We start from the raw sequence: 16,979 nt of genomic DNA on the forward strand, positions 1-16,979 counted from the left end.
TGGGGCATGCTCACCCCAAGCACCTTGACAGGCCTGCCTCAGCCTCACTGCCCTGTCTGGTGGGCAAGGGCCAAAGCACTGAACAAGGGATTTTCAGCAGAGCTTCCCGGATGCTACCTACTACTACAACAGGCCCAGGGAGAGAAGACGCCCTGCGGAGCACACCGCATGTCTGGGACTGGAACCCATAGCGCCTGCGTTCGCCTTTCGTTCTTCTCTTTTTTCTTCCCTCTTTCCCTTCCTCTTTATCCTTCCTGCCCCACCCATAGGTCTTGTGACTCATGGGCTACCTTCAAACTTTCTATGTAACAAAGAGCCTTGAACTTCTGATCCTCTTGCCTCTACCTCTGAGCGCTGGCAGTGCCAAGGTAGGATAGCTCACCCACTCTCTCATGGTACTGCGAACTGAACATAGAGCCTCAAGTACACCAAGCAAGCACTCTGACAATTGAACCACAGCCCTAGCTCTGTCTATTTCTAACTCATGTTCTCCAGGGGACCTTTGCAAAATACAAAGAAATTAACTGCAGCAGAAATAAAACACACCAATGATGCAAGGTGCCAAGCGGGGTCTTGGTCACAATCAAGTCAATCTAAATGGTTTTCTCTCTCTTGCATCTCATTTTCTCACTCTGGGTGGAAACAACAGCCTAACTACATTTTCTACATCTCTAACCACCATGACTACGGCTGCTCTAGAGAGAGCAGTCTGGCTTTGTTTTGAAGTCTTCAGGAAACTCCCTGCCTAAATTTCTTCACATTTCCTAGTAAATCAAATTAAAAAAATAAATCTGCCTGACATTTAAGGGCAAGCATCCATGTCCCTAAGTACCACTCCAGTCTTTCTTTTTTTAGAATTATTTATTTACTTTATTTATGTGAGTGCACTGTCACTGTCTTCAGACACACCAGAAGAGGGCATCAGATCCCATCACAGATGGTTGTGAGCCACCATGTGGTTGCTGGAAATTGAACTCAGGACCTCTGGAAGAGCAGTCAGTGCTCTAACCACTGAGCCATCTCTCCAGCCCACCATACCACTTCAGTTTTTCAACTCATTCTTTCAACCAACCATCCCATCCATCAGTACTGAGGGAGTGCCCACTGCGGTGTGCTGACAGGAGCGAGAATGTAAAGATCTCCCCACACAGCTGCATCTGAAACAAGGCCACTGCTGGCGGCCAGAGCTCTGTCACCTGCCACATGTCAGGATTCCAGGTACTTCTGAAGGCTGTTTTTCAGCACTGTAAAAAAGGGTAAATTTTTTCATCTTTATAACCTTACTTCAGCTCCTCTACTATCTATAAACGGGGTTTCAGTTGAATACATCTCATGTATAACATGCCTCGTCTTAAATGAAGGATCTGACATACAGTCCAAGACCAAAACTAAAGTGAGAAGGAAATGGTGTGAGAAGGGATGAAGTGAACGTGGTGACCACAGACGTCCCTCGAACCCACAGGCACTTCTTTTACAGATTTACGCGTATGAGCGCTTTGTCTGCGTGGGTGCTTACTGAATTCATGACTGGTGCTCTCAGAGGCTAGAAGAGGGTATCAGATCCCCTGGACTGGGTTTAGAGAGGGTTGAGTGACCACATGGTGCTGGGAATTAAACTGCATCCTCTGGAAGAGCAGCAGGTTCCCTTAACCTGAGTCATCTCTCCAATACCCCTAGTCGATTCTTGAAGAGCAGAGCCGCAGCGTGTTTGAGCTTCTTGTCAGCCAAAGGGAATGGTCATTCATAGTGCACATTTCAATGTTCACAGGTTGAAATTTGCAGCGGCTCAGCAGTGTTACTACATCTGGCTGTGGGTTTAAAATGTAGATCTAGGCCTACCCACAGGAGGTACTGCTGGGCATTTCAATGACGGGATGGCACTTTCTTTGTCCTGGTAACTTCGAGTATGCTTTCAGTTCCTCCCCTCCTGTTACGACCTCCTCCAACACCGCAAAACGCATCCAGGACAACTAACCAGCTGAAACAATGGATGAGATCCCACTACACAATCCTCAGAAGGTTTGACTAAGGAGCAAGAACTCAAAACCTCCCTAAGGACATTTCCCCTTCCATGCCCTCATGTGAATGGAGAGATAGTAAAACAGATCCAAGGCAGAAAAATGTGAGAATGCAAAGGTCTTCTGTTGGACAGATACTCACAAGTACTTATATGTGGCATGTGGTGCAGGTATAAGAAATATATGTGGGCACTTAAAAGTATGGACAAAAACCATAAGTGATCTTTACTCACTAAACTGCTTCCTCGCCTCAGGAATTGTTTCAAAAATTAAATTTTCTCATACAACGTTCTATTAATCTACACAATCATAACTGATGCTTTTTAAGTAATGTAATTGTTTTTGCTTTAAGATTATAGTAATAGGGTGCATTTTCTATAGGTATAATCTGTGTGAACACAATGTAGAGTTTTTTAAAATGTTATGGTGAGTGTGCATGCAGAGGCTACGGCAGGGTCTCAGTACCGCCCTCTACTGCTCTCCTGCTTAGAGCCCGGAGACAGTACATTTTAAACACTGTAAAGCTATCCCGAGATCAAAAGGCTTAGGACGGAATGGTATGATTTTCCCCGAAAGGTGAAGTTTCTAGTCCTAGAAAAATGACAGTAGTAAGTGCTGCTGTTCAAGGCACTTGGGAAACGATTACCCTCCCCGGGAAATCACCAAATTAGAATCCAGTCTATGTAGTCAATAGCAGACCTGTTTCCTAAGTGCACCTAAGTCACTGTCCTTGGGAGAGGGTGCACACTAGGACTCTTGGATCCTGAGGCCCTCTGTCCATCCCACTAGGATATCGCTCATGAGGCAGGCACGGGCAGCTCTCTCAGTGTTGTCTGAGACACAGAAGGCTCCTGCTGCAAGCATCAAGGTGACCGAGGACAGAAAGCTCTTGTATCATTGTAAAACGGTAGGCTGGAGGCAGGGAGAGGTAGGCCCAGGACAAAGATCCGACTCGGGAGATGCTGAGCCTACTTCCACAGTCCCTTAGTCCAGAAGTCCCAGACAGATGTACTCGCCTCAGTCATAAGGCTCAATTGAGCATCTGCAGGATTTGACTTTAAATTACATAACTTCTTGGTGCCCCCCTCCAAGGAAAACAGTAGGCAAATGCACAACTAATTAGTCAGCTCTCTCTATTGGGTTGTTAACTGAAAGTCAATTATATGTTAGGCAATGTCTCCCCAAAATGATGACTTTGGTTTTAGAACTATCAATCTCATTTCTGCTTACCAGTCATTACATAATTGGGCCAGCATCGTGTTAAGGAAACGCCAAGTGGACAATTATGAAATTATTCCACCAAGCACCTCACGAAAACACCGGCTACAGAGACACGAGGCTTTCTGCTAAGGACAGACTGCTCTTCAGTACCAAGTCATGTACCAGAAAGGCTGCAGAGCATCAGAAATGAAGGAGGAGCATTGGGAGGAGGGGAAGGGGAGCCATGGGAGGAGGGGAAGGGGAGCCATGGGAGGAGGGGAAGGGGAGCCATGGGAGGAGGGGAAGGGGAGCCATGGGAGGAGGGGAAGCGGAGCCATGGGAGGAGGGGAAGGGGAGCCATGGGAGGAGGGGAAGGGGAGCCATGGGAGGAGGGGAAGGGGAGCCATGGGAGGAGGGGAAGGAGGAGCCATGGGAGGAGGGGAAGGGGAGCCATGGGAGGAGGGGAAGGGGAGCCATGGGAGGAGGGGAAGGGGAGCCATGGGAGGAGGGGAAGGAGGAGCCATGGGAGGAGGGGAAGGAGGAGCCATGGGAGGAGGGGAAGGGGAGCCATGGGAGGAGGGGAAGGAGGAGCCATGGGAGGAGGGGAAGGAGGAGCCATGGGAGGAGGGGAAGCGGAGCCATGGGAGGAGGGGAAGGAGGAGCCATGGGAGGAGGGGAAGGAGGAGCCATGGGAGGAGGGGAAGCGGAGCCATGGGAGGAGGGGAAGGGGAGCCATGGGAGGAGGGGAAGGAGGAGCCATGGGAGGAGGGGAAGGGGAGCCATGGGAGGAGGGGAAGGGGAGCCATGGGAGAAGGGGAAGGGGAGCCATGGGAGGAGGGGAAGCGGAGCCATGGGAGGAGGGGAAGGAGGAGCCATGGGAGGAGGGGAAGCGGAGCCATGGGAGGAGGGGAAGGGGAGCCATGGGAGGAGGGGAAGGAGGAGCCATGGGAGGAGGGGAAGGGGAGCCATGGGAGGAGGGGAAGGGGAGCCATGGGAGGAGGGGAAGGCATGGACACTAGAGGGAGATAAAAGCAGCAAGAGGAAACCGGCTCTTGTCACTGCTGCAGCCCCTGGTGAGGGACCTGCTGATAACCAGCACTCCAGACACAGCTGTGGTGACCAGTCTAGGGCTGTCAGCTTGACTACATCTGGAATTAACTAAAACCCAAGTGCTCAAGCACACCTGTAAGGGATGTTTCTTAGCTGAATCGTCTGAGTGGGAAACCCACTTTTAATAGGGGTCTTTGGGGGTGGTCAGAGCCACCGTTAGTCTGGGTTACACCTTTTAGTGGAACCCTCTACGAAGGACATTCAAGGTCCGTGCCCGTCGCCTGCTTGCCGTTGCTCTCATTGGCATCACAGACGACCTTTCCAGGAGTCTGGTGGATGCCGAAGTCCAGCATTATGGACAGAACAGCTACTGGATTCTTCGACCTCCCACTGATAGACAGGCATGGTTGGATTAGGTGGACTACAGCCTGTAAGTCATTCTAACAAACCGTGTGTGTGTGTGTGTGTGTGTGTGTGTGTGTGTGTGTGTGTGTGTGTTATGTATAATATACATGTACATATTCATCAGTTCTGTTCCTCTGGAGAACCCTAATACAACAGCTGTCACAGGAAGAGTGCTGTCTACCTTGTATACAAACAGGTATCACTGCATGAAAATCTACCCAAACAGAATCTACACAATAGCAGTGCTTCTTCACATCAGAATTCAATTTACAAACAATTCTACAGGTAATGACAGGTGGATCTCTGGGAGTTCAAGGCCTGACTGGTCTGACAGACCCTGTCTCTAAAAACAAAACCCAAAGCAAACAAACACCACCTACCTAAAACACACACACACACACACACACACACACACACACACACACACACTACAACCAGTATACAACAGCAAACTAAGAGCAGCCATTTTAATTCCCACAGGATTTTACTGTGTGTGGTATAGTCTAGTGTGACTTGCTTCCTATTTACTTCCACACATGGTGACTTTCAATGAGATGGTTAAGCTGAGCAGTGTAGATTCTTAAACAGTACCAAGGATCCTGCTCTCAAACAGCATCTCAACTGAAGCATCCTCAAAGAGCCCTGCGAGGCAGCTTGGCAAGGCCATTTGCAGTGAAATCGCCTCTTCAGAAGGTGTCAGAGCAGCCACAGGCCTTGAGCCCACAGGTTGTGTGTTCTCACATCACAGCTTGGAAGTGATAAAGACTGCATGAGCAGCAGATCTTCCACAAACAGCCTTGCAGGCTGCCTCTGCTCCTGCGAAGTCAATGGAGCCGCAAGGCACTTCCTAATGGTGTCATCTGTTCAGATTCTCCAGGGAGTTAGGGGAGGCACTGTCTTTGTGCAGTCTCTGTCACAGGGCTCTGGCTAGCAGCATGAGAGTTCCTTCTCCAGCCATGCTGCCACAGTGAGCCACCTATTGTCCCCACTGCAGAGTACACAGGATGAAGACGTCCACTTTCCTCATCAGACTTGCTGACAGCCTCATTTCCTGCCAAATGGATCAGACCACACTTTCAGCCCTATGGATAGAAACACAAATATCCTATCAGCATTCGTTGTTAAGTGACTGAGCACACCCCCTTGATCCAAACAAACAAGATGACGTGAGAATTGAGCCATGCAGTTTCCATGTGGCAGAGACACTGAAATGGGTGAGGGCAGCCACTTGGAACCCTGCAAGGAGGCAACCACAGCTACTAGGGCTTTGTAAAGGCTTAGGAACTATTCCCTACTAGGAGAAATGGATCTAGCCTAGGACCCCCAGACTGCAGGAATTTGGTTAATAAGTTAGGAACATCCTGCTCAGCCCCAAAGGGAGCTTTGAGAATTTTTGCAGGAAACTGGATCCCAGAGCACAGGTCCCCATAAACACTATGTGCCCGCGAGGGTGGTATTTACAGAGGTGCTTGGTATGGGAGTCTGCAAAGCAGGTGATCTGCTGCATACTTAATTACATTTTATGTCCACTTACCAAGTATAAAAGAGGGGCCCAGCAATCTTGTGAAAAGTACTAGGTACTGAAATATTAGCATGACAAGACAGGAACTATCATGAAATAATGAACACTATCAGGTTCCAGAGAGAAAAACCACCCCCACTCCACAGCAAAGCAAACACCCATGCCATGTGCCCCAGAGGGATTGTCTGGAATGTTTAAGTTTACCTGGTGGCTGCACATCTTCCTGGACAATACCAGCTCGATTTACAGCCTGCTCCTTCTCTGAGAAACACAACAGAACAAACACTTACTCTTTAGAAAGAAGGTGTGGGCATTTTATTTTCTATTTACATGGGCCACTTACAAAGAATATTTAGGAGTGTGATTCAATTCAGAGATGTCGTTACTTAAAGCTTTTAGGTTGTAGAAGCTAGATCCTAGATGTAAAAAAAGCCACACTTCAAACAAAAAGCTCCCAACCACCATCTCTTTCCTGTGATCTCAGCATTTTGGAAAGGACACACACAACTGAAAGGACAGTTTTGAAGAGCTGGTGGGTGTGACATTACAAGAGGAGCGCTGCCACAAAGAAGGAACAGGCACAATAACCAGGAAAACAGTGGCTCAAAACACTCCACTGAAGGACCGGACTCTAAGCTAAATATGCTATGTTTTTGATAGGAAATAGAGCAGAAAATTAATCTTTGGGTGGGTGGCTTTGGTTTGGATAATTGAAGCCTCCCTAATTGATTGCAGGTGCTGTGCCAATTAGTGAGCTCGATGTAGCTGCCGCAGCTAAGCCCGGCACTTCGAAGACGCACAACAGGCAGAGGCCAAGAGAAATCAAGCATTTTACGAGTGTGGGCTTCAAGTTCTCCGTCACATCTTTCTAAATGGTTTGGAAGAATCCCGAGGCCCATGACAACAAAGAATTACTACCCTAAATGTCTTGACAAATGACGGCTTTTTAGAAGAAAGACTTGGCGCCAAGGAGGTTGACTCCTAAGTTGCAGTGATTAAATACGGTAATCAGACCTTTGTTTAATAGATCGCCTGTGTCTTTACAGCCACTCTAGCTCTGGCTTGTCTACCTTCACAGGCTGCTGCAAGTACAAGAAACAGGGTTCCACCAGCTCTGACAGTTACCAAACTTGCTTCACACTGGTGTTGAAACATAAAGTCAATCCTAAATGATTTACCTGATAGTGTTATCAATACCAACTTTACTGGGTGATGGGGGCTGTGGGAATCTTGATGTCTAATTCTAAGACAGGCAGAGAGAAGACAAAGCACAGTAGGGCCACCTATTCCCAGTGGCCTAGTAGGTTCACAGTGCCTCTCCCAAACTAGCAGGTAAACGGTACACAGATGTTATGGACCCGCAAATGCCAACACACCTTCTCCAAGTCAAGGGGACAATGACACCTAACAACAGGCATTCTCATTCGAGAAGACACCACAGTCCGCACACCCGAGCCCTACAATGCTGACAGGGAAGTCTCAAAGTATGGATGTCTCAAACATTGCTTAGTGCCCAGCCAGCAAAACATCACACTGTCATGAGCCTTGCCAAGAACAAAAATAGATTTCCCAGACCCAAGATATCTCTAATATTGTGAAAGCAGGAAGGAGTAAAGTTGAAAAATAATTGTTATGAAGCATTCTAGATGCACAGACAATAAAAACTTGGCCATCCCAATGTACCAAACCCGTTCTCTAAGAAGCAGGTACCCCTGCAGCATCACTGGGAGGAAGCTGCTAGCTGGGTGGCAGGGACAGAATGCCTAATTGTGCTCCAACCTCTCGTCATGCAGTGGAGAACCATGAGAGGGAGGAATCCCTGGCTCGACACCTTCCTGCTAATTGCTAATGAGGCTGGACAGGCTGGAGATTTGTTCTAAGTAGGCTATAATCTCTTCATAATCTGGGCCCTGACGCAGCCACCTCAGTGGCCAGGCCAGGCCAGCTAAACTAGTCTGTCGAGTGATAACCAGTATTAGCTCTATCTAAATCCACCTGCTTCTCTGATCCATTAATGTTTTAATAAATACTGAGGCCAAGGAAGTCTTATGGAAATTCAGAAGGCCAACAAAGACACTTCATTTGAGAATGCAGAATCTGCTAATGGGAAAACAGAGAGTCTGTCAGGACTGAGCGCACTCTTTTTGATGAAGCTGACAGGTCTCTATTTTATTGTCACTGGAGAAACAGCAAACATCTATGAACCTCACCAAAGCAACGGAGGCAGAAGGAGGCCTTAGCTACGTGAATAAGCTAATTACCCACTGCAAGCTTCCAGGTAAAATCCTAACACCCAACTGTGTGCCCAGAGTTAGAAAACTCCCCACTCCAGTATCCTATCCCGGCAAGCTCAACTCTGCCCCCTGGTGCTAAGGCTGAGATGTGATTTGTAGTTTTAGTAGAGGATAGTTCTCTCAAGTCAAAGGCCATGGCATGTTATTAAAGCTGTTTATACATGCAGGTAGGCTGACTCTGCGTGTTAGTAAAAGAATCTCCCTAACTTTAAGTCTATGAATGAGCAAGGGTCTGCAGTGGGAGACAAATCCGTTGTGCAACTTGGTGCTGTATTTAACCCTGACCATCGCACAAACGCAGACTCCCAAGTGCTTTTCTGAGGAATACAACGGCAGCAGGCAAGCCTGCAGAGTAAGGCCAGACCTCATCTACCCCACCCCCCTCCTTCCACAATCAGCAGTATAAAAGGCAAGTCACAACCTGGCGTAATTGGGACAAATGGCAACATTTGGATATGGTCTCTGTACTAGACAGCTGTGTTGTATCAATATTAAATTTCCTGAATTCTTAACTATATTGTGATTAGGTAGAAGAATGTCCTTGTTCTTAGCAAAACCAGGCTCAAGTACTTAGGGATAAAAGCTCATAATGTCTTCAGCCCACTCTCAAATGGCTCACAAAAGCACAGTGATGGCGCACGGAAGGGAAGCAAGCGCGGTAATTGTTAACCAGCAAATCCAGGTGAAGGACAGGGGCTTGCGCGTCTACCCTTGGATGTTTTCTGTCACTTGAGCTTTCTCTTAATTAAAAAAAAAAAACGTGCAACTGCAGAAGAGCCAGATAAGAAAGGCCAATAACACACGGCCATTCCAGGATGGCTGTTTCTGCATCTACCTGTTTAAAAATAGCTGGTCAGAATTAAGTACTTCCTTGGCAGTCCCATTCTGCTGCTGCTGACTAGGCTCCGGAGTCCATTTACAGGAGAGTCCAGAACCCAAAGTGCGCTGGCGCAGCCGGGAACCAAAAATATCAAGTGAGAAACAGAGACCAAGGATACCAAATGGCCATAAATCCAAGAGGACACACGAACAGAATGGTGACTGAAACTCAGACTGAGAAGAGTTGTAGCAGCAGGTGTGAAACAGCTGGCAGGAGATGGGGGGGGCACCAGACATGGAATAGCAGGTGTGAAACAGCTGGCAGGAGATGGGGGGGCACCAGACATGGAATAGCAGGTGTGAAACAGCTGGCAGGAGATGGGGGGGCACCAGACATGGAATAGCAGGTGTGAAACAGCTGGCTGAGGGGACAGAAGAACAGTGAGAAACAGCTGGCTGAGACCAAAGGTACCATTTCAGAGAGGGCAGTGAGGGAACTGTTGGTGTGGGCCACACCACTCCTGCAGCTCACCTGAGCTAGAACTGGTGGCCACTGCAGTCGCTGCCCTCTGCACTGAAAACATGTCTGCACCCTCATGGGAACAAGGCTGAGTACAGAGAGCTGTGAGTTGCCAGTTAGGAAACAGGACTTCAGCCTGTCTCTGCACTCTGCTCCGTTACATGGTGAATGGTGTGGAAAACATATTCCAAGCACCTGCCAGGAATAGGGGAAATGCCCTTACAGGAAAGGCATTCTGCACATCAAGTGATTTCTGGCAATCTTGTTCTATCAGATACACAACACAGTTTCAATTGGGGGCAGCAAGGGACAGCAGAAAGAACACATCTCCTCCAACTCACCCACATACCATTCACCCCGCTACCCTGCAGCCTCACTCTTACAGACACCCTGACAGGGCATTGAGTGGACAAGGTCAGGGAGTCAGGGTCTAGTGTCCACCCGGCAATTAACACGCAGTGACACTGAACAAAGCAGCCAAATGTCAGGGATAAATGAGCTCTGGGATTTCTGGTAAAAACAAAACAAAACAAAAACCTCAATGATTTTATAGTTTTGTATATCAGACTAAAACTAGGAAAGGTGGAGATAAAAACCTAAAACCTGCTCTTACTCTACTTCGCTTTTGAGCTTGATGCCTGGAATGCATGCTATTTTCTAAAGAGCCAGACTCCAAACTGGACTGCTTGTAGGCTATAAAGACATACCAGGCTTCCAGGTATGAGCCACTAAGTCCTCAGGAAGAAAGGGAAACGAGCAACGCCTGGGCCCCCTCCAGAAGCACAAGAGAACTGTACCCAAGCTGCTGGTTTCAGACTATCAAGCCACAAGGCTAAGTGCTACCTCCCCAAGAGTTAAAACGGGTCTTGAGCTATCATGGGTGGGTGGACCTGTGCTCACTCCACCGAACAGCTGTTACTCAAGTCTGGACGAGTCAGTGAGAGAGCTAAAGATCACGCTCAATGTCGAAAGGAAGTGCGCTAACACACACTTGTCACAGTGACCTGCTACTATGTTCTCCTGCGATGTCTGACAGCAAGGTCTTCCCTCCTCTTCCTGCTGCCTAACGGAGCTTACCCCACTGGAGCAGAGTCATGGGACCCGCTCAGCCCTATACTCCCCCGACACACAGGCTGGCCTGAGGGACCTGACACTTTGACTCCACAAGGCGTGGGTCCCTAAGAACCGTAGTCCACTCCCTGGAACAAAAATCTGAATGAATAACAAATCCACATGGCGCAGTCAGTCAGAGGAGAAATTAAGAAGCAGCCGAGAGAGAGCAAAGAGTCCACCTCAGGACAGATGAGACTTACCTCTCCCTTCCATCTGATATCTATTCTCCCTATGAATGAGGTAGGACGGTTCCCTAACTGAAAGCGGATGGACCCTTCCCCGACATCCTGAGGACCATCGGCCAAGCAGTCAGCCAGAGTGGGTTCATGTCAGCACTGGTCCTTGTGGTTACTTTGAAGAAGTCACATGAAACCCCAGCTGACTGCTGCCAACCCAAGAAGACATGCTCTGCCATGATGCTTTCAAACAGCTTGTGCTGGCCTCATGGCCATTACAACACTTACTGAACTCTAGACAAACCTACAATCATCCCGTTGGCCTAAAAGAGGGATGGCTGGGACTAGGCAAAAGACGGTGGCACAACTGGTGGGAACGGCATGTCTGTGCAAAGGGTGCTGTCACTGCATGAGCAGGTGCTGTACTTACTCCGAGACCTTGCTGGAAGACACTGTCCCGTGCTCTCCTTCCTCCCTACCTGAGTGATGCACAGGAGAGAACAACTGTAGAGTTGGCTCTTCCCTTCTGCCATGCAGCATGAGGCTTCACAGCAAGTGGCTGAAAAGCCATCTTGTGAGTCTTGGCAGAGGCAGGAAAAGCAAAGGGACCCTGGGCGGTTAGTAGATAACACGTGGACAATGCACTTCACTTACAGAGGGTTTGCTATTCCTGTGTGAGACAACAGAAGCTGTGCCCACAGCTCGCCACACCAGAGCCACATTCACATCTGCCCGTTCTCTAGAGTTGAGGAAATAGGAGCCTTGACTCTGCCCAAGGCTTTGTCCACCCGAGCTCAGGAGTCCACGTTACTCCCTCTACAGACTGTCCTCTCCAGCACCTCAGTCTCCTGGACTCTCCTGGTATTCCCATGGCTCCCAGCCCAAACTAAAAGCAAGACTCTATTCTTCCTAGTCCCTCAGCCTGCTTCTACCAACAGACATGTCCATTTAACAGACTGCTCACTTACTCCGTACTCTGCTGCAATCTTCTTGCTCACTTTCGAACCACTGAAAACATTAACCAAGTTTACTTTTTATCATCTCCTTCATAAGTCTAATGGATACTCTTACTTATCTCTATTTCTGAGCAACCTAACTGGAGGCCACGCCCCTTCATGAAGAGCTGTCTACGGGGCTCTCTTAACTTTAAGCCTGTGTCCGTTCCATCTGAGGCTCCTCTGAGGGCCTCTGCTGACCACTTACCAGTCCTTCACATCCTCACGTTCTTCTAGGCACACACTGTCTTCCTATCTTGCATCACTAGCCAAAGCCCCAATGCACACTGCTGGTGGCTTCTGACTCCAGACTAGGTACTGTCTGCCTCTGGGCAACCACCAGAAGCAGAGGTGCCTAACCCCTAGCTGTCCAAAATGGTGCCTCTTTGTCTTTACCCCTCAAACTGCTGCCTTACAACTGGTTGCCACCATCACTAAGACCACCTCCTAGTGGCTGGAGTCAGGGGACTGGATCCATTCTTTCTCACCCTGTGGGCTTGTGGTGGTTTGAATAAGAATGACCCCCATAGGCTCATAGATTTACGTGCTTGGTGGTACTATTTGAAAGAATGAGGAGGTGTAACCTTGTTGGAGGAGGTGTGGCACACACCTCCAGAAAGTATGTCACCAGGGGAGGGCACTAAGGTTTCAAAAGCCCAAGCCAGGCTCAGTGGCTTTTCTTTCTGCTACCTACAGATCCAGATGTAGAACTCTTAGCTACTTCTTCAACACCATATCTGTCTGTGTGTGTGTACTGGCAAGTTTTGTGTCAACTTGACACAAGCTGGAGTTATCACAGAGAAAGGAGCCTCAGTTGAGGAAATGCCTCCATGAGATCCAGCTGTAAGGCATTTTCTGTTATCAAGGGAGGGTCCAGCCCATTGTGGGTGGGGCTATCCCTGGGCTGGTAGACCTGGGTTCTATAAGAAAGCAGGCTGAACAAGCCAGGGGAAGCAAGCCAGTAAGGAACATCTCTCCATGGCCTCTGCATCAGCTCCTGCTTCCTGACCTGCTTGCGTTCCAGTCCTGACCCCTTTGGTGATGAACAGCAATGTGTAAGTGTAAGCTGAATAAACCCTTTGCTCCCCAACCTGCTTCTTGGTCATGGTGTTTGTGCAGGACTAGAAACCCTGACTAAGACAGTGTGTAACCATGTTCCCTGCCATAACGAAAATGGACCTCTGAAATTGTCATCAAGCTCCAACGAAATGCTTTATTTTTAGGAGCTGTCTTGGCCATGGTGTCTTTACAGCAACAGAACACTAGGGCCCGGCTCATCAGTCACAAGTCCTTGCGTTCTAGCTCTCCAGTCCCTAATGTGTTCTCACACAGGCTGGGCACCATTTCCTGATGCCAAAAAATTATAGTGCTTTCCAATACCAACCTTTCTGCCTCTTTCTTTCCCTTCAGGCCCCTCTTCCCCACAGTGCGCGGTGAATCTAGACACCTTGTTAAAATACTTCAGTCACCCCCACTGGCTGGCCTCTGCGGACAGCAGTGGGTAACTGCAGGGTTTTAATTAAGCAAGCCAGATAACTGCCCCGAATGGCAGGACCAGTGCCAAAGAACCTGAGGGCTCCACATTTCCTGACAAACCAAAACAGATTCCCATTACAGATTCTCACCAAACAGTCGTGCCAGGTGTATTTCAGAAAGGCCTCAACTGGGGCCAGCAAGGCAGCTCAGCCAGTAAAGCACTTACCGTGCAAGCCCAGTGACCTAAATCCAACCCCAACAGCCCATGGTAAGGCAGGGAGTGAGAAATGACTCCACAGAGAGCTGTCCTTCGAGGGGCACATGGGAAAGATGAAGAGTCAGTGAGTAAAGATAAACAGTGGTTTGAGTAAAGGTGCAGGGAGAACTTGGGCTAAGACCCTACACAAGATACACAAGGCCGGGACAGAGAAGGGTGTGGGAAGAGGCTGGGGCAGCCCAGATCTGCCCCTCATCTAAACCGCACCCCGCACAAGCGACAGCTAACATCCGGGCTCTCAGCATAAGAAAGGAAAATGGCTAAACACTATGAATCCTGAGAACTGAATGGGCTGAGAAGCCCACCTGCACAGCAGGCCCCCAGTTCCTGAGCACACACAGAGCCATCTGGACACGCTTACAGCCAGGTCAGCGGCGCTCACACCTGCTTACACCTCACCAAAGCCCAAAAGTGGTGGGGTTTTTTTGTTTTTGTTTTTTTTTTGTTTGTTTTGTTTTTTTTGTATAATTCCTAATAGGAGACTATACTAGGAACCTCTACAAGTCATACCTCACTTAATTCACACTAAGCCTGTAAGTTCAGTTCACTAAACACCATCGCCATAGCCGGGGAGGGGGGCAGGACAGGCAAGTTCAGAGTGAGGAAACACCCTGCCTACATGATTCAGCTAACAGCTACCACAAAGGGTTATTATGAGCACTAAATGCCTTAGCAGAGTTGAAGCGCTTGGAAGGGGGTGTTAAAAGAGAGAGAGAGAGAGAGAGAGAGAGAGAGAGAGAGAGAGAGAGAGAGAAAGGGAGGGAGGGAGAGAGAGAGAGAGAGAGAGAGAGAGAGAGAGAGAGAAGAAACTGTAGATAAAAATGAGCTGTTTAGTATTACTCATCTAAAAGCTTTAGTTACAACCTTTGGTTAAAGTTGGCTGAATTGATTTAAGTTAGCTAAAAGGTAAGCAGGTGCAGACAGCCTCAGAGCCTGACCTGCCCGCCTAAAGCAACTTGGTCAGCCTGGTGAGTATCCCTGGACGACATCAGGAAGACAGGGTTCCTCTTGACTGATTAAGAGCAGGGCAGCCCTCGTGTTTTGAGGGTTTCCTCATAGGTGACTTCTGTGCATCGTGGAAAATTTAGATCCTATCTGGAAGATACTAATAACCCACTCACCTCCCCTTCTCTCTCTCAGCTGCTGTGACAAGCATAACATCTCCAGACAGAGGACAAAGCATGCTGGCTAAGACCCACACTCCTGCCAGAACTGGGGTTTTCTAAGGGAACCCACAGCAGACCTTTGCCTCGAGTCCAACTGTAGAAGCTGTGATAAAATAGCCTGGGGCAGGGATCCAGCAAAGGGAAAAGGACGAAGACAAATTCTGCAGGACCTTACACGAGCCCACGTTCCTTCCACACATGGCACATTTGGGGAGGACTTGAAGGTAGGAAGCACAGAGACCATCTCGGTCTGAGCTGATGAAAAGCTGCCAGGGGTGTGTGCACTTTAAAATGCTTTGTCTCCAGAAACCAAGTGTTACAGCACTGGAGGTGGTCAGAGCGTTTATACGAAGCTTCAAACCGCCAACCTTCAGCCCCAGCTAATATTCCCCAGGGGCTGGACTGGTCCTCGTCCATCTTCAAGATGATTCAGGCTTCCTGGAGAACAAAATGATCCTCCAATGCCTCATCTCTCCTCTTTGACAGATGGTTTCAGATGTATCAAAGCGCTAATCCTTGCTGAGGTATAGGTCTCCAGGAAGGAGAGTTTGGCTTTTAGAATGATAGGACCTGAATGATTAAGGAGAAAAATGACTCCCCGGACATTCGCCATTGTCATGTGAGCAACCAGCTTAAAACGAAGGAAAACCAGCAGAATCCAAAAAACGATTTGAGGAAAAACTCAAAACCCAGGTTAACGATTTAGCTTTGAAATATTTCTGCTCCAAGACATCTCCAAGGGATGGCAATGGTGCGTCTTAAAAACACCTTTCAACTCAGGATGAGGAAGGCTTCCACTACAGCAACATCTCACCCTGGGTGAATGGGGAGGTGGGGAGGAGGGGCTCTGCAGACAGAGGCCTGGGTTGGAATATTTCCCTCACCACTTCCTAGCAGTGTGACCTCCATCTGTAAAATGGGTACCATCTACATCAAGGGAAGGCTGTGCAAAGGCAACGATTCGGTATATGCCTAACTCCAACTTATTAAAAATATTCAGTATATATTAACTGTGTGTGAACTAGTGTTAGTGTTGACCTGCTACGTGTGTGCAGGCTGCTTTCATACACATCACCTCTGTGACCTCTTAGGTGCTCCACGGAGGTGGGGCCACTTGACCGAGGTTACCGGGCTGCATTGGCCGTGCACGGAACCAGGGTAGCCTCACTCCTAAGTTCACCTCCTTCCTCAGCACCCACTGAACTGATATATGGTAGGGGCTTAGGGGTAGCGCTGGGAGCAGCCACTGCGCGGGGTCAGAGGTCACTCACGGTATTCTTCCAGCCGCAGAAGGGGCCGGAAGTAGATAGGGTAGAAGGCGGCGCCGACCATAGAGATGAAGCCTCCGAATATGAGCGCGGTGCGCAGGTTCCGGGCCGCGGCCATGGCGAGAAAGGGGGCCTCAGGGCGGGCGAAGGCACCCCGCACGCTCGGAAACCTGATTCCCGGCCTGAAGGTCGCGACCCGGCTCGGAAGAGGCGGAGCAACGCTCGCTTCCGGGAGGAGGCGGGTTCTCTGGGCTCAGAGGCGGGGCCTAGGCTTAAAGACACCTCGTGGTGGGGCGGGGTCAAATGAGGGCGGGACCTCCAGGAAGGGCGCGGCATAGGGCGGGGCCTCATACCTAGCCCCGCCTCCTTGTCCTCTCAGCCAGCGTGGAGGGCGAGATTCTGGCGGCTCCTGCAGACACATATTTTACTACACTCCTTTCCTGTGCCCTCTTTTTGACCTCTTATTCGCCTCGGGTCTGGGTCCTTCCTTCTCTGCTCCAACTACCATCTCTTGTTTTACCCCTCTATCACCAACAACACTTTCTCACCCTTCCCCCTCATCGATGTGACATTTGGTGACTGGTGACAGGCTAGAAGCCTCTGAAAGGCTGAGTGGGTCACTGGGCCTTCCTCTTTGAAAGTTGTTTGTGGGTATGAGCCACAAGGGAACAGATCGCCTG

At 49.1% G+C, this 16,979-nt stretch overlaps 1 protein-coding gene across 1 annotated transcript; it reads right to left on the reverse strand.

Moving 5' to 3' along the window:
* Positions 1-5,126: 5,126 nt before the first annotated feature.
* SMIM20 (small integral membrane protein 20) lies at positions 5,127-16,504 on the reverse strand. Its single transcript, XM_080919670.1, has 3 exons — positions 16,303-16,504; positions 6,400-6,456; positions 5,127-5,755 (listed from the first exon to the last, which is right to left on the reverse strand). The coding sequence occupies exons 1-3, from the start codon at positions 16,415-16,417 to the stop codon at positions 5,718-5,720; spliced, it is 210 nt and encodes a 69-aa protein (XP_080775796.1). The 5' UTR covers positions 16,418-16,504; the 3' UTR covers positions 5,127-5,717.
* Between the last annotated feature and the right edge of the window lie 475 nt (positions 16,505-16,979).

Source organism: Micromys minutus, assembly GCF_963924665.1.
Source record: "Micromys minutus genome assembly, chromosome: 1".
NCBI classification, from domain to species: Eukaryota; Metazoa; Chordata; class Mammalia; order Rodentia; family Muridae; genus Micromys; species Micromys minutus.